Genomic DNA, 26450 nt, shown 5'->3' with positions numbered 1-26450 from the left:
AACAAGGTTCTGGACAAGGTGAACAGGGCTTTACTTGTGAAGCTGTTTTGTCAAAACAGCAGCAATAGTACTGCTGCTCCTCACAAGTATCGGCGCAAAAGGAATACGGAGAGGCCTCCTTCCTCACTAGGGTTGAAGAACATTATTGGGAAGTTCAAATTAACGAATGATTTGGGAATTGCTCCTGGGAGAGACTGACTGTCAGTTGCAGCACAAGTTCTTGATCAAGTTATTGTTGCCATGGCTGAGAATATTGGATGCAATGTGCAATCTTCAAGGAGTGCAGGACCTTCACAATAGCTTAACATTCCGTGGTCCACTTTATTTCACGCAGCAATTGGGCAATCACTAGTGTGGCTCCAGGCTGTTGTGGATGCAGGTGGTCACACTGAGCAAAATTTGTAATCTGCATCATAAGCATGATACACAATAAACAGATGTTACATTCTCATATGGAAATTGTGTTTCTTTCTATGGTTTATGCACTATTTCTCTTTTCGTATGGAAATTGTGTTTCTTTCTACGGTTTATGCACTATTTCCCTTTGGCATGTCCTTCCAATGTTTCCACAAATTTTCATTGTCCAATGGTCACTCTTTCTCATGGCGGCCGTTTCAAGTGCTGAAAGCTTTATTATAACTCCCCTGTATTGAGAAATGTTTATTATCTATTCTTGCAGCACATTTTCAAGTGCAGTTTCGTAATTGAGAACGCGATGTGATCTGTACGAAGACATACTTTGAAGAGTGCTTTATTCTGACGATTGTGGATTTGATATTTTTGCTCATAAGTTTACCAGATGGTTTGGGAATTTACATGCCACACAAAAGGCAGTGCCATATACAAACACGTATCAAGAAATTAATAAGTGGCAAAGAACAGGCTTGCAACTGAATGTTGGAGCTACAAAGTAGTAATTAAGTTTGTCAATAGACAGTGTCGCCTTGTTGGTATCTGATGTGGAATTCTTTGCAGATTTCTGTCTGATGCTCCAGTAGTCCTAGATCTCCATCCTGCTCTGATTTCAGCTTTTAATAATTTAAGGAAAGCTTAAAAAGTTGATGAAAGTTGCATCAGTGATTTTTCTGGATGTTGAAAGTGATAATGCTTTCCATTCAGAGCTTGCTGATTTGGAAACTGTTACTCCTAACAAGCTAAAGTTGCTTAAAACTATGTAGACTACTTATGATTTCAGAGCGTAGAGCATTGCTTCAAAAATTCATTCACAAAGTATCACTGTGATCTCATTTGACTTATCTGTTCACAAAAACTAGTTTTAAACCAATTCTGGATTGACAAGGAAACTTTAGTTTTCCTTGTGAAAATGGCACTTATAGTAAATGCTGAAAACTTTCATTATTGTAGACATCCTGGAGGAACCAGGAACACATCCATAAGAATGGTCACAGCGAAACATCCTCTCACATATACCAAAAATTATTTTTGTTGAATTTGGATTTCACATTATTGAACTTCATTGATAAAGGTGTATGCTTGGCTAGATCGTCATTTTTTATATAATTCAATGAGAAAATCATAACTGAATATGAACACTCAGTGGTTTAGTAGTGGGTCCTACAAACCAATCAAATGGAAGCTTGAGAAATCACCTCCTTTCATCAATCTTTAAAAATATATGGGAATTGAAAATAACAGGTGTCTGTTTTTGTTTATCAGGAGAAAGGAGAAAAAGATTGGTAAGATGTTCTCTTCCACACATATAAGAGATCAGAAAATGAGACATGGATATGGGACCTGGGATGGGAGGAACTATATCATGACGTGTGTTCAAAAGTACATTGCTACATTGTTAGTGGTGACAATGTTAGGAAAATGATTGACTGCTACCCACCACATAGTAGAGATGTTGAATCCCTGATAGGCACAACAGAAAGACTGTCAAACAAGTAAGCTTTTGGCCAAAAAGGCCTTTTTCTGAGTGAAACAAAACACACACACACACACACACAAACACACACACACACACACACACACACACACACACACACAAATGCAGCTCGCACAGGCATGACCACTGCCTCTGGCTACCCAGGCCAAACAGGGAGTAGCTGCGCATGATAGGGGTAAGGAAGGGGATGGTAAAGCACTGCTTGTGGGAGCATACAGGGACAAGGTGGAGAGAGGGTAGGGAAGTCAGGTGCAGTGATGGGGAGGGGGTGGGGGGCAGCGGAAAAGGAGAGTAGTAAACCAACTGTGTATCAGTCCTTTCGAAAGGCCTCACCTTTTGTCCCACTCCCAAAATCAATCACGCAGGACTTGTTAAAAACCTCCCCTTTTCATCTCAGTCCCTAACGGTGACCCCATTCCAGAAATCCAACAGGATCTCCAGCCTCCCCTCAGATCCTTAGGCCCATCCCAGAACCTCTCCCCAGAATCTCTCTCCCTCTCCCTCCCTCCCTCTCCCCCGTCCCTTCCTCATTTGTACCACTCCCCACACGCCAGTCTTCTACATGCTTCCTTAAGGTCCATAAACCCAACCACACAGCACACCCCATCAGGGATGGTTACTGTGCCCCCACTGAGAGAATCTGTGCTCTTGTATACCAACACCGTCAGTCTGTTACGCACAACCTACCCTTCTGTATAAAAAACACTTACCATTTCCTCCACCAACTCTCCACAGTTCCTGTTCATTTACCATACAGTGTCCTGCTCACCACTATTGGTGACATGTCCCTTTACACTAACATCCCTATCGCCTTCCCATCATCGAACACTACCTTTCCCAATGCCCGACAGATTCCAAACCTACAACCGACCTCATCCCTGGTCACCATGACCAACTATATCCCTACCCACAATTATGTCTCCTTTGAAGATATCACCAAGAAAAAAATTTGGTGTGCGGCTTTGGGCATCTACATGGCACTGTCATATCCCAACCTGTTCATGGGCCATCTAGAGGAATCCTTCCTTAACCACCCAAAATCCAAAAAACCTCACCAGGTTCAGATTCATTGATGACATCTTCGTGATCTGGATTGAGTGAGGACACCCTGTCCATATTACTCCAGAACCTCAACTCTTTGTCATATTTGCTTCACCTGGTCCTCCACAACCCATCTAACTTCACCTTCCTCGATGCTAACTTGCAGCTCAAAGATGGCTACATCAGTACCTCTGCCCATATCATACCGCTCAACCAACAGCAGCAGTCCCACTTCGACAGCTGCCACCCATTCCGTACCAAGAAGTCTCTTCAATACAGCCTAGCCATCAGTGTCAGTCACATTTGTAGTGACAACCAGTGCATCTCGAAATATAGCAAGGCCACATGCCATAATTACCCTCCCAGTCTTGTACAGAAACAGCTCTTCTGTGCCTCATCTCCCCAGTCACCCCCCACCTCCTGAAGTCACACCTCTGGCCAGAGAGGAGCATTCCCCTTGTGACTCAGTACCACCCTGGAATGGATAAACTAAATCACATTCTCCGCCAGGGTTTCGACTACCTCTTATCGTGCCCTAAAATGAGGAATGTCCTACCCACTGTCCTTCCTGCCCCTCCCACAGTGGTATTCTGCCACCCACTGAACTTATACAGTATCCTTGTCCATCCCTAGGCAACTCCTGCCCCCAACTCTTGCCTCATGGAGCATATCCTGTAATAGACCAGATGAAAGACTTGCCCCACATATCCTGTCACCACCACCTACTCCAGGCCGGTCACAGGCATCACCAATCCCATCAAAGGCAAGGCTACCTGTGAAACCAGTCATGTGATTACAAGTTAAGCTGCAGCCCCTGTGCTGCATTCTATGTGGGCATGAAGTCCAAAAAGCCGTCTGTCCACACGAGTGGCCATTGATGTAGGTGGGAACTCTCCCTGCAATATATCCTGTGTTCCCATAACCGTCCTGGCCTCAACCTTCATTAGTCTTTGTCCTTCACCCACCTAACCCCTTCCCTGTTACCACTATTCCACCAACGCACCCAGTCTGTTTACTTTTCTCCTTCTCCGCTGCCCCTCTCCACCCCCATCCCCTGCCCTCCGTCTGACTCCCTGATTGCACGTAACTGCCCTGCCATCTCTCCATCTTGTCCGTGTGAGCCCCCAAAAGCAGTGGTTTACAGTCCTACCACCCCTACCCTGTTATCCCTCCCCACCCCAGCCTCCTCCCTACTCCCACCACCCAAACTGCTTCTCTCATCATGAGCAGTTGCTCGCTGTCTGGCCTCGAGCCAGAGACAGTAGTCGTGTGTGCGTGAGCGCGGGCGCGCGCCTTTTTCGCCGGAAGCATACTTGTTCGACGGGCTTTTTGTTGTGCCTATCTGTGACTCAATCATTTCCACTGTAACACGAGTAATAATCTATTCTTTTCATAATAACATTATGAAAAGGATAGTTCCTACTCACCATATAGCAGAGATGCTCGGTCACAGAAAGGTACAACAAAAAGACTGTCAGAAAGTTAGCTATTGCCCAACAAGGCCTTTGTCAAAATGGATAATCTGTGCACACCCACCCATCCACACACACACACACACACACACACACACACACACACACACACACAGTTACATTCCATCCTGGATTATCCTCTTCATAATATTGTCATGATTCCATCCGGGTTTTTCCATTGTGTTATTTTGTTAGTTATAAGAAGATGCACTGTTCACTGCTGTCGTTTCTGATGTTTCTGTGACTTTTCCATAAAAGAATAGCCTTTGATCCTACTACATGCACTTGCAGGGTGTATACGACCCGGGACAACTGGGAGATCTGGGAAAAACCCGGGAATTTTTTCATCCAGGAGAAAATCTAGAAAAATATTCATATTATTGAGGAAAAAGACCTTGTTTCACAAAGCACCTAACAACTAGCGCACGTTGGTCTATCGATTACTCACATGATTTTGAACGCATCCCTGTTGGTTTTGGAACAAATTCTGAGTTGATTTCTCAAAGAATCGTAAGTTGATTTTTGAATGCGTGCATAGTGTACGTGATGTCTCTGCCATAGGAATCCCCGTCGGATCTAGAAATAAACTTTCCTGCAGAGAAAGGAGACCGGTCTATACAAGCAGAGTAGAATAAAGCCGAACGGGTGAATGCCAATCACTGTTTATGTGGTTGACTGGGTTTGCAAATGATCAGCGTTGTTATAACTACTAGCGAATTCCATAGATTCAGACTACCAGAGTGGAAATAAATGACTAACAGGAATAACAGTCAACAAAGATTGCGTATTGTCTCCTCTGTGTATCCAAGAAAATGAAATTTTGACAGAAAATTTTTGGCCAGACCGCTACACTACTAAGGGCCATTAATACATTCCCCGGCTAGCAGCCGCTAAAGTTCTATTCTGGGAGTAGTGCGGAAAATGCATTGTACGAACACGTAATAATGGCTAACAGGAGAATAAATGTGGGATAACTAAACTGGTGATTGTGGCAGGGTTAGTGAAGTTAACCAAAGAATAAGTTTTGATAATGGCAGGAAAAGTTACAGGATTAGTGATGACATGATTGTTTGTTAGAACATGGAAGGAGAAGAAACAGGGACTCTCACAAATCACGGAAGAATATGACGATTTCAAATTTATATTAAAATTTCGTACTACTATTTTTCGACCTCATGCTTCAGAAGCTAGAGAGTATGAATGAAATGTGAAACTATTTCCTAACATAAAACTTTTTGCTTTTAGTACGCTTAATAGGCATTTGATATTGGTACTTCGTGAATTATATTCCGTCGTGTTATAAAAATGACTATTTGTGCCAAAACAGTCTTGTTTATTTGGTGTGTGTAACAATTGCTGCAGTATTAGGCAGGCCTATTTCGTTTTATCTATAAGTGACAAAATACACGTAATCATATCGAGAAACCTCACCAGTCTTGGGGTACTATTTGTATCAACAGCTTTTCTAGTATTAGACAATGACATTTTGTTTTTTCATGTAGCAAAACATTGACAAACATTGATGAGGTAATAGATTCTTTCCCAGAAAGGAAAGTACGCCATATAAAGCTGTGGCAAGATTAGAGAGAGAAAAAAAAGGTAGGACTTAAAAGGATTGAAGAAATGTGTTCTACTGTCTTGCATGTCTCTTGTCTTTACTAGTTTTATGTATCCAATATTTAATTTTATGTCACACAAAACAGCACGTTATTAGCTAATAGGCAGTAAAGCCTGCAAATTTTCTGAAGAGTTCTTGTTCTGCCGGTTACAAATAATCCCATCCATTATTAATTGCGAGATTTTTTAAAAGAGGGGCATGATGTCAAACCAGCCGACTGGGAGCAAGAGAGGTACCACAGGAAATTTTAATTTCCACTGGCATGAATATAGTTTGATGGCACCCATTAAAATATTACATGTTTGAATTCCACAGAACGAAATACAGAGATGTGCGATGGAAGAATGCTGTGTGAAGAGGTGTGGCACTGCACTTTGGCACACTTAAGACCAAATAAAATGTCTTACACGTGACCCGTGTTTACCTTAAGTGATTTTGCTGTTTCCTCTTCGTTTATTGCTCTCACGCAAAATGAAAACAAATCAAATTTCTGTGGCCGGGAGCTATCGAATGAATTAAAATATATTCACATAATTACGGAAGGCTAAAATATGTCATTAGTTTCAGATTTTATTTTGTTTCCACCTGTCTGACAGTCAAGCGTTACTCGCCTTGCAGAACAATGAAGTTACTTTTGTGGGTTTGTTAAGTAAATCTTTTCTGCTGAGGCAGTCAATTTATTTGAACGAAGTGTTTAATTCCACACTATTGGCTAGTTTCAACTGTTCACTGCATTTCAAGTTCACGATTTCATCTCCTAGCACATGTGGCATTATGCCTTAATAAAGAACCAAACATGAGATAATACAGTAGTGGTACTCCAAGAAAATTTCATCTCAATCTGGACACAAGAATGTGCACTTTAAGCAGAGTGAAGCATTTTATTATGGTTCACAAAATTCCCATGCTCTTGGAGTATCCTCTAATGTTTTGTTTCTTTTATGACATAATGTAAGATCTTTTAATGTTTTACACGTACGAATGTGCAGGCTTCCTGCGTCACCGTAGTGGCGAAAGTGTGGCGACGCCTGTTATCTGGCGCTCTCTGGCAACTGCTGAAACGAATCTATTTCCAACAGGTCGCGGGAAAATATTCCGAATGGTTGTTTGGAAAGCATTACTTTCAAAGTAAATTTCTTTTTATGCAAGATGAATTCTGTGCGCGAATGTCCGATGAATTTTTTAAATCACAGAGTCTTTGACTCTCATTCAAAAATCAAATCTTTGACGACGACCATTTAGAATATTTTTGAGCCTAGAAGATAAGACATTTATGTCCTCGTTAAAAATTTTACTGGCACATTTGTGTGATGTATCTTAAAGTGTAACATGCACAAAAAAGGTCAACATTATTTGTGAAACCTTAGCTTCTCTTGCAGCTTATTAATCTTGGAGACCAATGTTATACGTAAAAACTTTTCTTTTCTTGTAGCAACACTATGTATATTAATTTAAACCGTTACCTTTTCCTATTGTATGTTCGCGCTGCTTAACAGTGATGTTGCTGTTGGCTGACTACATCACATGTCCTATGCTCTGAATATCTGCTGTAATCGGCTGGCGAGATCGCTTGACATGAGCTACGACTGGCTTACAAAAGCGCATCGCAATCTCGATTTCAATTCTTCGAAAAGTAACATGTGGTGTTTGGTGAAATTCAAATTTATACTTTCGTAATACAAAAATATGCAGTGTACATGTTGCTGCACATTGGACATCTTTCCAAAACATGCTTTTTCCCATGAGTTTTGTTTTCAAAAGTGCCGGGAAATTCTACACTGGTGTATAAAACCACAACCATTGAAATGATTGATAAGTTTTACAGTTTTGAGGAAAAGTATGCTGTTATTTAACATGAAAAAAGTGTATTTTCATCCGGGAGAAAGTGTATTTTTAATGGGGAAATCCGGGAATATTTTTTCCTTGTCCACGTATACACCCTGATTTGAAATATTGACCAGAAAATCCTTCAGTATCGTATATTGATTTATTATGCCATTTACTGTAGTGTTTTTACTGAAATACTATAGCTCTTGTGCATTGTATGCAAACTTTTTTTTTAGCAATTACGACATGATACATAAAGTAGTAATTTTTTCCACTCATCACAAATAAAAGCTTTGTTCAAAAGTTATGTAATTCTCTGTTTTTCCATCAGTGTCTACTTATTGTATGAGCATAGTTTTTTCCTGGTTTCACATTAGCAGGACAGATGTTTCGTAAATGTTCTGCTAAAAGTCAGAAGTAACTTACACAGTTACACTGAACCATCAATTAGCGTCTGATGACACTACTTTTTTGGTTGAAAATCAAGAAAAACTAGTTGCACTCTTTAAGACACTAGGAGATAGACATGTCAGTGCTGAATTGGAATAAAGTAAAGTTTGATGATTAGTGGGCTAGCCTCAAATGCGAAGGGGGGAGGGGAGGGGGTTGTTGGGTGCAGATAATAAATGGGCCCAAGATACAGTGTGGATGGGTTATGGATCGTGGAAGGGTATTCTCTGTCAGGGATACACTCAACAAATACCACATGACGTTGGTGTTGGTTTTGTGACTTCCCAAGTAAGCATCATCAGATCTCTTATTTAAGTGCTGCCACAGTGTGTTGGGTTAGTGATTATGCCCAAAAGCTTAGGGAAGGCAAAGTGTAACAAAAAGGCATGGGAGCTCTGTAAGGTTAAGTGAAATAAGATAACACTCTGGTAAGACACTGGACTCTTATTTGGGAGCACAGCAGTTCATGTATATGTCCACTTATACAGATTTAAGTTTTCTGTGATTTTCGTAAATTGTATAAGGTGACTGCTAGGACGATTCCTTAGAGAGGCCGCAACTGATTTCCTTCCCAATTCTGCATTTATGCTGGATCTCTAATGACCTCATGGTAGTCAGGATGTTAAACTTGGCTGGTTAAAGGGATATGTATGAAACACTTGAAAATGTTTGAAGTGTCAGGAATACCATGGAAACTAATCAGATTGTCTAGAATGTGCATTGTAGTGTGAAGGGACGGTTGAGGACAGGGAAACTGAATATTTGTGAAGACAGGACTGGAGTATGTTGAATCTGGTATTGGAGGAGACAGTAGCAGAACTGTGAGTGAGTGTAGACGGTGAGGTGAAATTGTTAGATTTTGTGAAAAATATTTTTCTTATAGCAGAGTAGGAAGATGAACAAACAAGGACAGCTAGAGTGTTAATAGAGAGATACAAAATAGTAGGTTTGAAGATCAAAGAAAAGAAAATGGAGTTTATAGTAGTAGCAAAGCAGAAGATAAAGAAATAGCAGAGGTAACACTGGAGACACATAGCATGCTGTTCAAGAAGACTGGATCTTCAAATACCTGGGAAGAATTAATAATTAGAATAATAACATTGGGAAGGAAATGTGGAACCATATAAATTCTAGAGAAAGAAGCGTGTTTGCAGTGAATGAACTATTTACCGGTAAACTGCTAACAAGAGTTTTGTAACTCTGAATTTACAAGACAGTTAATGTATGGGGCTGAAGCATGGATATTGTAGAAAAAGATGGAGAAGAAATTTATTAATTTTGAAAACAATATATTAACATTTTGGACAGTGTTTCAGCAAGGAGGTTTCAGAAGACGAAAAAACATTGAAATGAAACACTGTATGATGAGGTGCATGTGACAACGGTATTAAGAAACAGGAGAAATGAATTACCAGAACATTTACTGAAAATGGAAGAAATGATGGTTAAAAAGAGTGCGAAAAGGAAACCCAGAAGGAAGGAGACACTGAGCTACACAAAAGTTGAGGTGACAGGGATTAGTCAGATACGATCCGGACACCATGAGAAGTCACGGAATATGACCAGAAGTAGGAAAAAAAGGAAGAGAGTAAAGTTTGAGTTAGTGACCCGAATTCGGTTCCTGTGCTCATCTGGGTAAGGGACAGTTCTCAGGAATCAGATTGTACCAGTAAATGGAGGATAGATGCTTGTTAGATTGGAGCAGATAGTAAGTGCAAACAAATGAGTGAGTGAGTGGGGAGAACAAAGAAGAATTTTTTGTATTTAGAGTGGGGTTTTGAGCTTCCTGTTCATCCTATACACATTATTTTGGCTGCACATGCCAGGAGGTTGTTTAGGCATTATTATGCATAGTACCTGGCTCTCACACAACTAAGTTCATCATGGACAGTCAGGATTGATATGTAGGACACATCTTGTAACAAACTTGTATGGATAAAATTGAAATAGGTGATGCATGCACAACACTTGGTTGTATGAGAACTATCTCTGCTGCTGATAATTTTTCTCAGCTAACTATAAGTGTAGGAGATTATTTTTGCATGTATTATGTTATTTTCAGCTGTTTCCTGAAGCTGAGGACTTTTCATGGTTGATTGAGGATTTCATTCGATTCATACGAAGGTCTGCTTTTTAATGGTTTTCTAAATTACACAAAGAAGCAGCTTTTTGCCCCCATCATTTTATTGTTTCTTTAAATACTCACTTTTAAAATTTATACACTTAAACACACATAAGGCTAGTAAGACAGTAATTTGATGTTTTCTTCCATGAAATAATAAATTGTTCACACTGTGTGTGAAATGCGGCATAGTGATGACAAAAAGTGGTGCCATGTTTTTGGTTGTTTGTCCTGATTTTTTTAATGATCTATGGTAAAGAAATAGTTGTACATAATTCGGCATTAACTGTTCTGTCCTCTGAAGCAACAAGACCAGTGTAAACAAAAAAAAAAATAATCTTTTTCTTTTTATATGCTTCACGGTTTATCAGTCTGCAGCTTGTACAAATATAGGGTGTATCAGAAATGATGGTCAATATTCAGGGATATGACAGGGATGATGATTTGAAACAAAAAAGTCAAGTAAACGTGGCCTCTAAAACGCACACCTTAAGAGCTTTGAGGAATTCTTGATCTTTGATACTGTAAAACAAATCTCTTCTACTGCAAGCTCTGTATTTTCCATATTTTGGAAAGTGGTAGTATGAACCAAAACAAGAAATAAATGCCAAGTAAACGTGTGCTAAAATGCATACCTTAAAAGTTATGAGCACTTGTTCTGGACATTTTTTTCCTTGTTTTGGTCCATACTACCACTTCTTAAAATATGGAAAACAAAGAGCTCGCAGTAGAAGACATTTGTTTCACAGTATTGAAAATCAAAAATTGCTCATAGCTCTTAAGGTATGTGTTTTAATGCCCTTGTTTACTTGACTTTTTGTTTTGAATGATCATTCCTGTCATATCCCTTAATGTTGACCATCACTTCTGAAACATCTGTGTATCTGAGCTCCATCTCGTGCTATGATGATGTACACAAATTTCACATTTCCTTGGTCAAATTTTTTGAGTATTTCCTTACATCGGTTGGCACAAGCCTGTTTGAGCTTTCGGAAATTGTGGGGATTCTGGGTACAGATCGTTTCACAGCTAAATGCCATGGAAAACTGAATGTACTGCAATCTTTGGTATGTGTAAGTATGGCCCTGTCTCACAGTAAGTCACATATTAATCCTCTTCAATCATCAAAATGAATTTTCAGTATGCAGCAGAGTAAGTGCTAATCTGAAACATCCTGGCAGATTAAACAGATTACAACTGTGTGCCAGACTGGACATTGAACTTAGAACTTTTGCCTTTCATGGGCAGATGCTGTATCAGCTGACCCACTCTCACAGCCTTACATTTGCTGGTACCCCATTTAGTACCTTCCAAACTTCACGGGAATTCTCCTGCTTGTTTCACAAGAGTAGCACTCCTGGAAGAATGATATTGTGGAGACGTGGCTTACACCCAAACCTCGAGATGTCAAGACACTCAGATTGGTACCAGACGTTTTGTGTTGATAGAGTATCAACCAAAACACCGATTTAATTCGTGCTGTGTGCTATCAACCTTTAGAAGATGCGTAAGCAATAATTAGAAGTAACACCAAACCTAGCTTTAGCTTTGTTAGTTGAATGTAGCAAACCTATAAGAGTACATTTGTATAGATAGCCGTGATGTTATCTATACAAATATATGCTATAGCTTTGCTACATTCAACTAATGAAGCGAAAATGGATTGCCAAAAGAACATCGTTACAAACTTCGAAACATACTTTTACATGCCAGAGAAATGTTCTCCCATATAACAATTTCATGCATAAACCATTAAAAAAGCTCTCCTCTTTAGTCGGTTTCGAACTCGGGATCTTCAGTCCATTAATTTGACAAGCTACTGACTCGCCTGCCACTGTTCTTCATACTTACATCTCACAGATATGCTTTTCCTATAATCTGTAGTTCTAGTGTTACTTTTAATTACTGTTTACGCATCTTCTACTGGATTCAGCACACAGCATGAACTAAATTGGTGCTTTGGTTGATACTCTATCAACATACATTGTTTGGTACCGATCTGAGTGTCTGACAGCAGGAGGTTTGGGTGTTAGCCTCACCTTGGAGATTGTTTCCAGAATGAACGTTCACTCTGCAGCATATTGTGCACCGGTTCGAAACGTCCTGGCAGAATAAAATTATGTGGTGGACAAGAACTCGAATGAGGAACCTTTGCCTTTGCAATGTCTCTGCAACATCGTTTGTGTTGGAAGTGCTAGTCCACAAGGTATGCAGAAGAACTTCTGTGATGGTAAGATGGTAGGAGATAAGATACTAGATACTAATGGAAGTCAGGCTATGAGGGCAGGCCTGCGAAAGACAAAGATTCTAGAGTAAAGTCCCAATCTCACATACAATTCTAATCAGCCAGGAAGTTTATCTTCAATCATGTTGAGCACAGCATCAATATTTTTTTGAAACGCTTGATTTTGGTCAACCTACCGCTTACAGAAGAATGCCTACCAAGACATTTGACACTGGTGCTGAACACTTTTCTGAAGGTTATTGATAACTAAAAGTACAACAAAGCAATTTGAGGCATTGTTCTTGAGTTAGGCATTCACAGAAATCATGATAAACCAATGCAATGAAAACCTTTAGGTGGAATTTCCATTTTTGCCCCAATGATGGTTCTTTAAGCGCACTTTGGTGACAAACTACTTGGCCAGTTTATGAGCTGTTACTGTTTTAACAATTCTAAAACACTAATAATATCACAGCTCAACAAGACTATCTAGCATTTGTTTGTAAAAAATTGGATGGCGATTGTGTTATATGCTGTACATTAGCAAATGTTGAGTCTCGTGTGAATTGTTTGATGGTCCATTGTAAATTCTGTGCACAGCACATACTGTTTCAAACTACAAAAACTGGTTGTTGAAGTAAGGTTCAGTTTTAGAAACAGAATTTGTGAATATGCTTTTCATTGTTTAGATTGCGAGAGGAAAACTTGATGAACCTTGTGCATTTTAGCAATTGTTGTTTTATCCTGCAAAGTATAGCTATTTTACGCAGTTGTCATTAACAAACTCTTTACTGTTAGCCAGTAGTTTTAACGTGCAACTTTTGGCACATGGGGAGGTGAGCCTGACTGGAAAGAATCCACTTCACAGATTAATTATGGGTGCTGGTGAGCCGGCCATCCTGAGTGTGGCTTTAGGTGGTTTCCCACATCCTACTATCAGGTGAATACCAGGCTGGTACCCATGTCCCATCTCAGATACAACTTACTCTAACAAACATTTCTAACATTCTTACACTTGCACATAGTATAAACTCTAGACACAGTCAGATGGTGGAGGGGGGGGGGGGGTGAACTAAGAGGCTTCACACCCTTAATCAGCTACTAACAGCAGTAGCTGGTGGAAAATACAATATTTTACCTACAACTTTTTGTGAGACTTGAGTGCAAAATGTCATTGCTTTTATATTTAATTTCCTTGCAGTTAATTTGCTGCAATGGATAGGCTCACAGCCGATTGGAGGTAGCTGAGAAGAATTAGAGCTGCATTTGGACCAAAATATCTAATGGTATCAGGAGTTTAATACTGTTGACAGTGAAGTATGACAATGTTATGAAAAGGATTAAATGCTACTCACCTTGTAACATTGTAGCGTAGATATTGAGTCGCAGATATGCAGAGCAAAAAGACTGTCAAACAAGTAAGCTTTCAACCAAAAAGACCTAAATCTGAATTGGACAACATACACACACACACACACATGCAGATGCAACACACACACATACAACCACAGTCTCTCTCACCCCCTGCGGGTCCGGGGTAAGAATAGGCCCGAGGTATTCCTGCCTGTCGTAAGAGGCGACTAAAAGGAGTTTCAACCGTTTAGGCCTTCCATGTGACGGTCCCCCTTGGGGTTTGACCTCCCATTTTTCAAAATTCTACAGAAGTACGAGCCTTTTGGGGAAGGACGCCTTACGTGGTGTACCACTGGTCCTCAGTGCACTAAGACCTTGGTACTCAGCATTGTACCGGCGTTGTAACCATACCCACTATTCCTCAAATTGGGCCTAAACGCCTGATGGGTTGTACAAGTTATGCCCATAGTGCGTCCCCATCTGCACCTACGATCATGATGGACTTTCCATGGCACCAGAAATCCAGCACGGTAGCCATCCCGTTGTGGTGGGGTCGTCATGTACCCTCTAGGTTGTAGCCCCCTGACAACACAGGGATCGTACTGCCTATACCTGAGCTGCACCCTCCCCACGTCGGCCAAGGAGTAGATGCCTGTCTCCTTGGGGCATCAGGACTCCCGGCAACGGTCATCCTGCCAGGTGGCCCTTGCTGAGGCTGGGTGGCGCCCGTGGGGAGAGCCCCTGGTCGGAGTGGGTGGTATCGGGGCAGACGTTTAGCAGATGAAATGTCAACACGTAGCAGGTCGCTCTGCGGCCGAGCCTTTCAAAAGGAAAGGTACTGTCTCTAGTTCTGGTTCTCCTGTCCTTTCCCCCTTCGCCACTCCCTGGGAGGAGGGACAGGCCCGCCGGCTTGGGGCGAAGTACTTCCCCCGCTATTTGGTCTGTTCTCGAACCGATGGGGGGGACGTTCGCCACCTCCAAGCCCATGTTCTTTGTTCAGCACATTGAGGACATCTTCGGGGAAATCGAGGCTCTCAGTAAGATGCGTTCGGGGTCCGTTCTTCTAAAGACCACCTCCGCCACACAGTCGGCGGCGCTCCAGGCGTGCGACCGCCTAGGGGACATCCCAGTGTCCATTGCTCCGCATCTGGCACTAAATAGGACGCAGGGGGTTATTTTTCATCTGGACCTCCTGCTGCAATCTGATGATGAGCTCAGGGCCAACCTGGAGCGCCGAGGCGTGCATTTCGTCCAGCGAGTCCAGCGCGGCCCCAAAGACCGTCGCATCAATACCGGGGCCTTTATCCTCGCCTTCGAGTGGGACGTTCTCCCGGAGAAGGTAAAGGTGATGTGCTACCGGTGCGAAGTGCAACCTTACGTCCCGCCTCCTATGGGCTGTTTTCGGTGTTTGCGCTTTGGGCACATGTCGTCACGGTGTGAGGCTGAGCCCCTTTGTGGCGATTGTGGACGTCCTCTTCGTGAGGAACATACATGCACCCTACCACCTCGGTGCGTTAATTGTCCTGGCATCCACTCGTCTAGATCCTCAGACTGCCCCGCATATCAGAAGGAGAAGAAGAAACAAGAACTCGAAACTTTGGATCGTCTCTCTTATTCTGAGGCCAGGGAGAAGTATGACCGCCTCCATCCCGTGCCGTTGACCACTTCGTTTGCCTTAGTTGTGTCCACTCCTTCCGCAGTATCCTCACCCCTATCCTGTCCCCCCTCCACCTCCTCCCCCCATCTGGGGTCTCTGCCTCCGCCTCCCAAATCCCTCCCTTCCAAATCCTCCTCCCCCGTGGCCCCCGCCCCCTCTGCCCCAGGGGCCACCCTTCCTCCTCCTCCTCGCCCCCCGCCGCCTGAGAAGCGATCCTCTTCTCAGGCGTCCATCGGGGAAACGTTCCAGACCCCAGCTTCCGAGGTCCGGCATTCCCAAATGGACCCTGCGCATGAGGACCTTCTTCGGGTCCAGCCCACCATCCCTGTGCTTCCTTGGACTTCCAAGAAGGCCTCCAATAAGAAGTCTCTATCCCCCTCTCCACCCCGGCGCGTTTCGTCTGACGCTCCATCCATGAGTCGCTGCTCCCGGCCGTCCTCAGTTTCGCCGGGACGCTCTGCTGCCAGGCGCTGAGCTGGCCTCTCGTCGGCAAATGATGCTGCCCCTCCTACACCACCAGGGACAGCGGCCGCAGCTGGCGACGACTCGATGGAACAGGATCCGCCTGCCGCCGGTTGTAGCGTTGTTCCCTCGAAACCTGACCGTCGAGGTGACCAGCTCTTCCCCCGTCTCGTTCCCCCTCTTTTTTGACTAGCGATGGCCTTGTTACATGGGAACATAAGAGGTATTCGATCTAATCGGGAGGAATTACAACTGCTCCTCCGCCTGCACTGTCCGCTCGTTCTTGGTCTCCAGGAAACCAAGTTGGGCCCGACTGACCGTATTGCCTTTACCCACTATACCTCGGAGCGGTATGACCTCTCCCCTGTGGACGGTATCCCAGCTCATGGTGGGGTCATGTTGCTCGTTTGGGACGATGTCTATTACCATCTCATCCCATTGACCGCCCCACTCCAAGCAATAGCTGTTCGTATTACTCTTTCTGCTTTTACTTTTTCAGTTTGTACCATCTACACTCTATCGTCATCCGCTGTTAGTCGGGCTGACATGATGCACCTGATCGTTCAGCTTCCCCCGCCGTTTTTATTGTTTGGCGACTTCAATGCCCATCATCCCCTTTGGGGCTCTTCTGCATCCTGTCAAAGAGGCTCACTCTTGGCGGATGTCTTCAACCATCTCAATCTTGTCTGCCTCAATACTGGCGCCCTGACTTTCCTCTCGGACTCTACTCATACCTACTCCCACTTGGACCTCTCGATCTGTTCTACCACTCTTGCCCGTCGGTTCGAGTGGTATGTCCTTTCTGACACATATTCGAGCGACCACTTCCCCTGTGTCGCTGGTCTCCTGCACCACACCCCATCCCACGTCCTTCGAGCTGGAACATACTGAAAGCTGACTGGGGACTTTACTCCTCCCTGGCGACCTTTCCGGACCACGATTTTCTCAGTTGTGACAGTCAGGTCGAATACCTCACGGCTGTTATCATCAATGCTGCCGAACGTTCCATTCCTCGTACTACCTCTTCTTCACGTCGCGTTTCCGTCCTCTGGTGGAACGAGGCTTGTAGAGACGCTATCCGTGCTCGACGACGTGCTTTACGCACCTTTCGCCGCCATCCTACGTTGGCGAATTGTATTGGATACAAACGACTCCGAGCGCAATGTCGTAGAGTCATCAACGACAGCAAAAAAGCTTGTTGGGCCTCTTTCACCAGCTCCTTTAACAGTTTTACTCCCTCTTCTGTCGTATGGGGTGGCCTGCGCCGGCTGTAGGGCATTAAGGCCCACTCCTCGGTACCTGGCCTGACCTCAGGTAATGAGGTTCTCGTTGATCCTGTGGCTGTCTCCAACGCCTTTGGCCGGTTTTTCGCGGAGGTTTCAAGCTCCGCCCATTACCACCCTGCCTTCCTTCCCAGGAAAGAGGCAGAAGAGGCTCGGCGACCTTCCTTCCACTCGCTGAATCTGGAAACTTATAATGCCCCCTTTACTATGCGGGAACTGGAACATGCACTTGCACTGTCCCGGTCCTCTGCTCCGGGGCCAGATGCCATTCACGTTCAGATGCTGGCACACCTTTCTCCGGCGGGCAAAAGCTTCCTTCTTCGTACCTACTATTGCGTCTGGACCGAAGGTCAGGTCCCCATGCGTTGGCGTGACGCCGTCGTTGTTCCTATACCCAAACCCGGGAAGGATAGACACCTTCCTTCTAGTTACCGCCCCATTTCTCTTACAAGCTGTGTCTGTAAGGTGATGGAGCGCATGGTTCATGCTCGGTTAGTTTGGATTCTTGAATCTCGACGGCTGCTTACCAATGTCCAATGCGGCTTTCGTCGCCGCTTCTCCGCTGTTGACCACCTTGTGACCTTGTCGACATTTATCATGAACAACTTTTTGCGAAGGCGCCAAACGGTAGCCGTGTTCTTCGATTTGGAGAAGGCTTATGATACCTGTTGGAGAGGAGGTATCCTCCGCACTATGCACAGGTGGGGCCTACGCAGTCACCTGCCCATTTTTATTGATTCCTTTTTAACGGATCGAAAGTTTAGGGTACGTGTGGGTTCCGTATTGTCCGATGTCTTCCTCCAGGGGAACGGAGTGCCTCAGGGCTCCGTCTTGAGCGTAGCCCTTTTTGCCATCGCGATCAATCCAATTATGGATTGCATTCCACCTAATGTCTCAGGCTCTCTCTTTGTCGATGACTTCGCGATCTACTGCAGTGCCCAGAGAACATGCCTCCTGGAGCGCTGCCTTCAGCGTTGTCTAGACAGCCTATACTCATGGAGCGTGGCAAATGGCTTCCGGTTCTCTGAAGAGAAGACGGTTTCTATCAACTTTTGGCGATATAAAGCGTTCCTTCCGCCATCCTTACATCTCGGTCCCGTTGTTCTCCCATTCGTGGAAACAACTAAGTTTCTAGGGCTCACGTTGGACAGGAAACTGTGTTGGTCTCCGCATGTCTCTCATTTGGCGGCCAGTTGTACACATTCCCTTAATGTCCTCAGAGTTCTTAGTGGTTCATCTTGGGGAGCGGATCGCACTGTCCTGCTTCGCTTGTATCGGTCCATAGTCCGATTGAAGCTGGATTATGGGAGCTTCATCTACTCGTCTGCTCGGCCATCCCTCTTACGCCGTCTCGACTCCATCCACCATCGGGGGTTACGTCTTGCGACCGGAGCCTTCTACACTAGTCCTGTTGAGAGTCTTTATGCTGAAGCGGCCGAATTACCATTGACCTACCGGCGCGACGTACTGCTGTGTCGGTATGCCTGCCGGCTGTTGTCTATGCCCGACCACCCCTCTTACCAGTCCTTCTTCGCCGATTCTCTCGACCGTCAGTACGGGTTGTATGTGTCTGCCCTGCTGCCCCCCCCCAGAGTCCGCTTCCGTCGCCTGCTTCGACAATTGGATTTTGCCCTCCCTACCACCTTCAGAGAGGGTGAGAGCCTGACACCACCTTGGCTCCAGGCTCCGGTTCATATTTATCTCGACCTCAGCTCACTCCCGAAGGAGGGTACTCCGGCTGCAGTGTATTGCTCACGGTTTGTCGAACTTCGTACTCGACTTGCCGGTCACACCTTTATTTACACCGATGGCTCCAAAACTGACGATGGTGTCGGCTGTGCCTTTGTTGTTGGGGCCGCCACCTTTAAATACCGGCTCCTCGACCAATGTTCCAGCTTTACGGCCGAGCTTTTTGCTCTCCATCAGGCCGTTCAGTATGCCCGCCGCCACCGCCATTCATCGTATGTACTCTGCTCTGACTCACTCAGTGCTCTTCAGAGCCTTGGAGCTCCCTATCCGGTCCATCCTTTGGTTCAACGGATACAGCAGTCCCTCCATTCTTTCGCTGATAATGGTTCTCCTGTCAGCTTTCTGTGGGTTCCCGGACATGTAGGAGTGCCTGGGAATGAGGCTGCGGATGCTGCAGCCAAGGCTGCAGTCCTCCTGCCTCGGCCAGCCTCCCATTGTGTCCCGCCATCTGACGTTCGTGGGGATGTTTGTAAGAGGCTTGTGTCGTTGTGGTGGGATGCTTGGTCATCCCTCCAAGGAAACAAGCTCCGGGCAGTAAAACCGCTCCCAACTGCTTGGACAACCTCCTCCCGACCATCTCGGCGAGAGGAGGTCCTTCTGACCAGGTTGCGGATTGGGCATTGCCGGTTTAGCCACCGCTACCTGCTCTCCGGTAATCCAGCCCTGCAGTGCCCTTGTGGTCAGGCATTAACAGTGCGCCATGTTTTATTGTCGTGTCCCCGCTTTAGTCAATCTCGTGTTGTCCTGTCCCTGCCATCTACTTTACCAGATATTTTAGCTGATGACGGTCGAGCAGCTGCTCGTGTTCTGCGTTTTATAACTTTGACCGGCTTGTCCAAAGACATCTAACCTTTTTACTTATTTTATCTGCATCTTTGTCAGGTCTTTCTGGTGTCCCCCCCTCCCCTTGAGTTTTACTAGATTCCATGTGCTCTAACAACAGTGACTGGGCGCTAATGACCTCAGTAGTTGAGCGCCAAAAAAAAAAAAAAAAAAAAAAAGAAAAAACCCACCACACAGAAGTCCACAGTCTCTGGCTGCTGAGACCGGGCTGACAGGTTGACAACATACACATACACACACATGAAAATGCAACTTGTGCACACATGACCACAGCCTCTGGCTGCCAAGGCCAGACTGGCAGGTCTGTTTTACTCGCAGAAATTAAAGCTGTCCTCTTAGGTTCCTGCCTATCCACACACTTAGCTGCAACAATTTAAGCTGTTCTCTTAGGTTCGTGCCTAACCACACCCTTGGAAATCGCTATATATTTGACGGGTCATATGAGTTGCAACAGTTTACGCTGTTCTCTTAGGTTCCTGCCTAACCAGACACTCTGAAATTGCCACATATGCCAAAGTAAACAACCAAATATTTATTTCATCCTTCATTCTCTAATCAGACAGAAATGTTAAATAACATTGAATATTGCACAACATGCTTGTGTGACATTCATAAGAAAGCCTGGCAGTCTGTTAACAATACGACAATAAAAAGTTAGAATATAGTGTCTCTTGAAGGCATTGACATTTTATTAACTGATATTTAATTATAAGGGTGAGATGTTAATGGCACATTTTCAGTGTGCTGTTGCCTTGAAACAACATACTGAAAGTTATAATTCAAGACAGCTAATTATGGAAAAATGAATATGGCACCTGCCACATCGATTGTTGATATTGCATGGGATATCGGAATGACCTTACATTTGCAGAAAGTCTTGCGAGACAAGTGTTACCCTTGCTGATGTCATTATTCAACCTCATGACCGAGTGAGTTGATGATGTCCAGCCATCCAGAGATAGGTTTTCCACCATTTCCTAAAATCACTCTAGGCAAATGTTGGAACAGTTCCTTTGAAAGGGCACGGCCAAATTCCTTCCCCATCCTTGACATAATTTGAGCTTGTGCGCAATCTTTTTACGACCTCGATGTTGACGGGACATTAAACCTATCTTCTTTCCTTCCTTCAGTGTGAAGCCCAGAAGTTGTCAAAAACTTTTTTAAGGAACTTAGTCTCCTTTGTATTAAAAAAGAAGTTATAACAGTGAAGCATTGATATTGCTTGAAGTACAAAAATTTGCTTTTATTTATTTGTAATTGCTATATTATTGGAGTATATTCATATTTCCACAGATCTAGTAGGACTACAGGGTGAGCACTAAGAACTTTATATTTTCAAGATTTCGTACAAACTGTTCTAAGACCTTGTGCAACGTGTTACTTGTGATGGACTCTACCGCAATTGCGATTTCCTGCCATAACTGTGGCAAGGATTGGATTGTGGCCATCTGCATCACATGTTGAGCCATATCCCAGGCAGATGTGTGTTTAGGTGTTATGTGTGGAAATGAGGATGTGCACCATCTTGTTGGAAGATGAAGTTATTGAAATCTTCTTGGAATTGAGGCAAATGCCACAAGGAAGCATGTGAAGTAGAAAATACCTGTGGCAGTTTTCTCCATGAAAAAGGAGCTGTAAATCTTCTCCCTCAGCATTGTGTAGAGTTGATCTTTGGCAAATCTCCTCTTTTACCGAGGAGAAATGAGTTTTCTGTTCCCCAAAAATTAACATTGGGCTGATTAACTTTACCAATAGTGTGTGAAACGTTGCTTCATCACTAAAAATTTTATCTTATTTGTGTCATCATTGTCTATTCTTGCCTACATCTTGGTGCAGAAGTCAGATTGTGCAGCATAATCTCCTGCAGTATGTGCACCATCTGCAATCTGTATGGTTGGCTTTTGAAAATGGTTGTTTGTGGGATCTGAAGTTCACGACTTAGTGGGCATTTTGATTTCTGTGGTGTTTGCTGGATTACTGCTCAACCATGATCAGTATTTTGCTGCAACACATGAGGCCAACCATGACTTTTGCCTGTTTAAATGCAGCCTTTTGTCTTCAAACTGTTTGTACCAGGCAAAAAGGAGACTTTGCTGGTGGCTTCTGGTGGAAGTGTGAGAGAAATGCTCACTGAACAGCAGTTACTGACTCATTTTTGCTATCTAAAGGACACACTAGCTCTTCTGTTGTGGTGTAGTTGCCACTTTGTTCACTAGCACACACTGGTGGTAACAGCTTGCAACAAAAGAATTGTGCCCATACATAAAAGAAACTTCCAGATATAGTCTATTAACAGGTGTAGGTGTGAGGCTAATACTTTGTACTGGTTCGTTTGCATGAATTTTGAAAGTTAAAACTTTTTCTCAATATGAATACAGATGGTAAATAGGTATATTTGTAAATAGGAAAATTTTGTGGATCAGTTATACATTATGATAGTCTTTCTGGTTTTTCCCTTTAGAAACTTTGTTTTGTGTATGTATCTGTAGTGTTTTTTTTTTTTTTTTTTTTTTTGTGTTCTTGTGGCCTGTGATGTGTGTGAGCATTTCTGAATTTACCTGTTGTAGACGAATATGCATTAACCAGATTGATCTCCCCCCCCCCCCCTGGTCCTCTCCCGCCCCTCCTCTATCTCTCACCCCCCCTCCTCTATCTCTCACCCCCCCTCCTCTATCTCTCTCCCCCCCTCCTCTATCTCTCACCCCCCCTCCTCTCCCTCTCACCCCCTCCTCTCTCTCTCTCTCTCTCTCTCTCTCTCTCTCTCTCTCTCTCTCTCTCTCACCCCCTCCTCTCTCTCTCTCTCTCACCCCCCTCCTCTCTCTCTCTCTCTCTCACCCCCCTCCTCTCTCTCTCTCTCACCCCCCTCCTCTCTCTCTCTCTCACCCCCCTCCTCTCTCTCTCTCTCTCTCACCCCCCTCCTCTCTCTCTCTCTCTCTCTCACCCCCCTCCTCTCTCTCTCTCTCTCTCTCACCCCCTCCTCTCTCTCTCTCTCACCCCCCTCCTCTCTCTCTCTCTCACCCCCCTCCTCTCTCTCTCTCTCACCCCCCTCCTCTCTCTCTCACCCCCTCCTCTCTCTCTCACCCCCTCCTCTCTCTCTCACCCCCCTCCTCTCTCTCTCACCCCCCTCCTCTCTCTCTCACCCCCCTCCTCTCTCTCTCACCCCCCTCCTCTCTCTCTCTCTCTCTCTCTCTCTCTCTCTCTCTCTGTGTGTGTGTGTGTGTGTGTGTGTGTGTGTGTGTGTTTGTGTTTGTGTTTGTGTGTTTGTGTGTGTGTGTGTGTAAAGACAATGACATTCTTTAATCAAATACTTCTAAATAATTATAGGAATCTGAGAAACGACAAGAAGAAGAGAGAATAAGAATGGAGAACATTTTGAGTGGAAACCCATTGCTGAATTACTCCGCACAGATGCAGAAGGCAGATTTGAAGGTGATTAAGACATGCTGTATCATTGTCACATGTATGGAGGTTCCTATGAAAAGTGCATTTGTTAATTTGTTGTTCTTTCCAGGTCAAGAGACGTTGGGATGATGATGTTGTATTCAAGAACTGTGCCCGTTCTGAACCAGAGAAGAAGAAAGATCAATTTATCAATGATTCATTGCGTTCAGAGTTTCATAGAAAATTCATGGAGAAATATGTGAAGTGACTGTTTCTCTGTTTGCCTCTGAATGTGGGATTACAGAAATGCAGTTTTGGTTTCTGCACAGTTGTGAAAGACAAATTTTGAAAGTACCTCTTGAATCAATGTGCAAAGGTGTTGTTGCAGTGGGACAACGAGTGGTTAACTTGAGAAGACCTGCAAATCCATTAATGTTTAATTATAGTCTGTTTGTAAAAGTAAATGTGACTCGCATGGGAGGGAGCTACTACTTGGTTATAAAGAAATTAGAAAGTTATATAAAATAATGAATCAAATGAGCTTAAATACAGCCATTTTTGTGTGATACATGAAACCATATAGTGTTTTACTGTTTGATAATTCTTTACTATTTTGTGATGCCAAATATTGCAATGAGCATTTATTTCTAAGTAGACAAATGGTGTAATTATTTGTAGACTGTCGTTTATAGTGCAAGTGTCTAATAAATTATTTCTGATACATTTAGACCATTATCAAGCCTTATTATGTCACTAGTTACTGATGACAGAAATAACAACTAGTCACTGTACATATTTTTTAGTGAGTCAGAATATGTTCACATCATTGTCTGAAATGTATTATGAATGATTAAATCTGTGGCAAGCATTGACTATTTACAATTTTTCATTTTGAGTATGATTACACATAAAATATTGCAGATTTAGGTTACTGGTTTCTTTCTTGTGTTAGTGGTTTCATTTACAAAAGTTGCTGAAATGTGTCTTTGATAATGCAGCAGAGTGGAGGCTGTAACAAAATTTCTTAGCAGATTAATGCCAGAAACAAACTCTTTGTTTCCAGAATTGAGGACAGTGCAGTAGAATTTGTAACTATTTTATAGCTTTTAGATATAACACTTTATGTTACCAGTGTGGCATAAATGACTGCTGCACATGTTTCAGTGTCCCAGTCATAAAATTTAGTACTATTGGTTGTTTCAAAGAATATCCTACCTATAGCCTTTCAAAGAAGAGCAGGCTGCTGCTGGCTTCTCACAATGCCATTGTAATGTGAATTAGTATTGACAGGTCCAGCAGCAGTGTTGTGTCATCTAACAAAAGATTTCCACGTACATAAGGGTTTTTTAAGCAATGTAAGATACAGTTCAAGGTTACTGTACTCTTTAGCATTCCAGCTTGAGAATGACTGTCATTTTTGTATTACTAGTATTTCACTGTTATGCAGCTGACTCTAGATAAACAAGAGTTGAAGGGACTCTGATTTTTTTTTTTATTTCTTTTTTCCTAACTCATAGGTGTTTTTCACTTATACACATTCAAAAGTGGTTTCTCTCCGTTATAGAGGTTTTCCTTAATCCACATGTAGCATCTGTGTGTCTCACTTATAGGAAGTTTAAAAATAGGTGGGGAACAGCATATAAAATGCATACAGAATTAAGAAACACATTAATGGCTAATGACATAATTATCTGAACAAGTATTATGTACAGTAATACACTTACTGTATTTTGTGGACTATAAGATGCACCTCAAGTTTTAAGCAGTTTTTTTAAATAACATTTTTATAATCAGATTGCAAATCCAGACTTAAAAAAATCGTCATTTTAATAAAACCAAACTGACTGTAAAAATCCCAGAAAAGCGTCATCTGAACTTTCTTTTTCTTTCTCTTTGTTGTCCTCTCTGTATATAAGAGGTCTTCAGTGCCATCGAAAGTGTTATTTATGCCACACTTCTTGAAAGATTCAACAATAATGTATTCTCTCACTCTAGACCACGACTGTTTTATCCACTGACACATTTGTGTGATTGTAGGTAGTTTTAAAGCACCCTTCACCATGAATTCATGTTGGGTTTCATCCATCATCCATTTTTCCCATTACTCTCTCATATATACATTTTAATTGTTGCAATTATGAGCCCTCCCAGAATAACACAAGCTCTGTATTTCCCTGTCTCACTTTTCTCTCTTCTTCAATAAAGCACATTGCCTTCTCTCCCACACTCTATTAATCCACAATTTCATACTAGCTTCTTCCATCCAACCCTTGTCATTTATGTGAACACCACCACCTGGCAGTATTTCAGAAGGTTTTGGCATTGGTTTGTTCTTAAAAGTGATCATTGAATTAAGTTTAGTACTGTCAGCACAACCCTCCGCTGCACACCGTCAGGTGGCTTGCGGAGTATGGATGTAGATATAGATGTAGAACATGAAATTATAACAGTGTAGTGCATTTTTTCATTTCCACTTGTTTTCATAGGTGCAGTTTAGCACCTTTCATGTCAACAGTTCTGTTACTTGGTACATTAAATGTTAGAAGAGTTTCATCCACATTTGCTATTTGGCTTAGTTCCGCACTATTTTTCTTTCAATATTGAATGACAAGTGCTGGAAATATATTTTCTCTTCATACTGTTGTGGCATTTTGTGAGATATTTTGGTTGTAATTCACATGCTAACTCTCTGACACTTCATAAACTTGCAACACCAACCAACTCTATGCTTAAAGTCTGTTAAGTTCTGCTGTAGTGGTAGCTTATGAGCATGTATTTGAATCATTTTTGTATTAGGTAATTCCAGTGCCATTTTGATGGTGTCTTTGAATCCATTTCAATACATCATCTTATAGTTTTGGCCATTTTGCACTCAGTTCTCTATTTGCACATTTTTTTCAGTTCTTGTGTACTAGCCTACCAATTGCAAATAATTTTTTTCTGTTTGTGGAGGGTCAAGATGCTGCTCAGCTGTTCTGTTTCTGCGTTGTTCTGCATATGCTATTACTATGAATTTATAGCCCGCGTCATATGAATACCTTTTATGTTTTTCCATTTCA

At 43.1% G+C, this 26450-nt stretch overlaps 1 protein-coding gene across 1 annotated transcript in view; it reads left to right on the top strand.

Annotated features, from left to right (window-relative positions):
* Positions 1 to 24266, top strand: part of LOC124594860 (protein CWC15 homolog) — a 41866-nt gene extending 17600 nt beyond the window's left edge. Inside the window, exons 4-5 of the mRNA XM_047133323.1 lie at positions 23335 to 23439; positions 23522 to 24266. Coding sequence (XP_046989279.1) covers positions 23335 to 23439; positions 23522 to 23659 — 243 coding nt within the window. The 3' untranslated portion in view covers positions 23660 to 24266. The remainder of the gene's footprint in view (positions 1 to 23334; positions 23440 to 23521) is intronic.
* The last annotated feature ends 2184 nt before the right edge of the window (positions 24267 to 26450 follow it).

This window comes from Schistocerca americana, chromosome 2, assembly GCF_021461395.2.
Source record: "Schistocerca americana isolate TAMUIC-IGC-003095 chromosome 2, iqSchAmer2.1, whole genome shotgun sequence".
Taxonomy (NCBI): Eukaryota; Metazoa; Arthropoda; class Insecta; order Orthoptera; family Acrididae; genus Schistocerca; species Schistocerca americana.
Note: the sequence above shows the minus strand (reverse complement) of the source record. Positions and strands in the feature narration are given on the sequence as shown.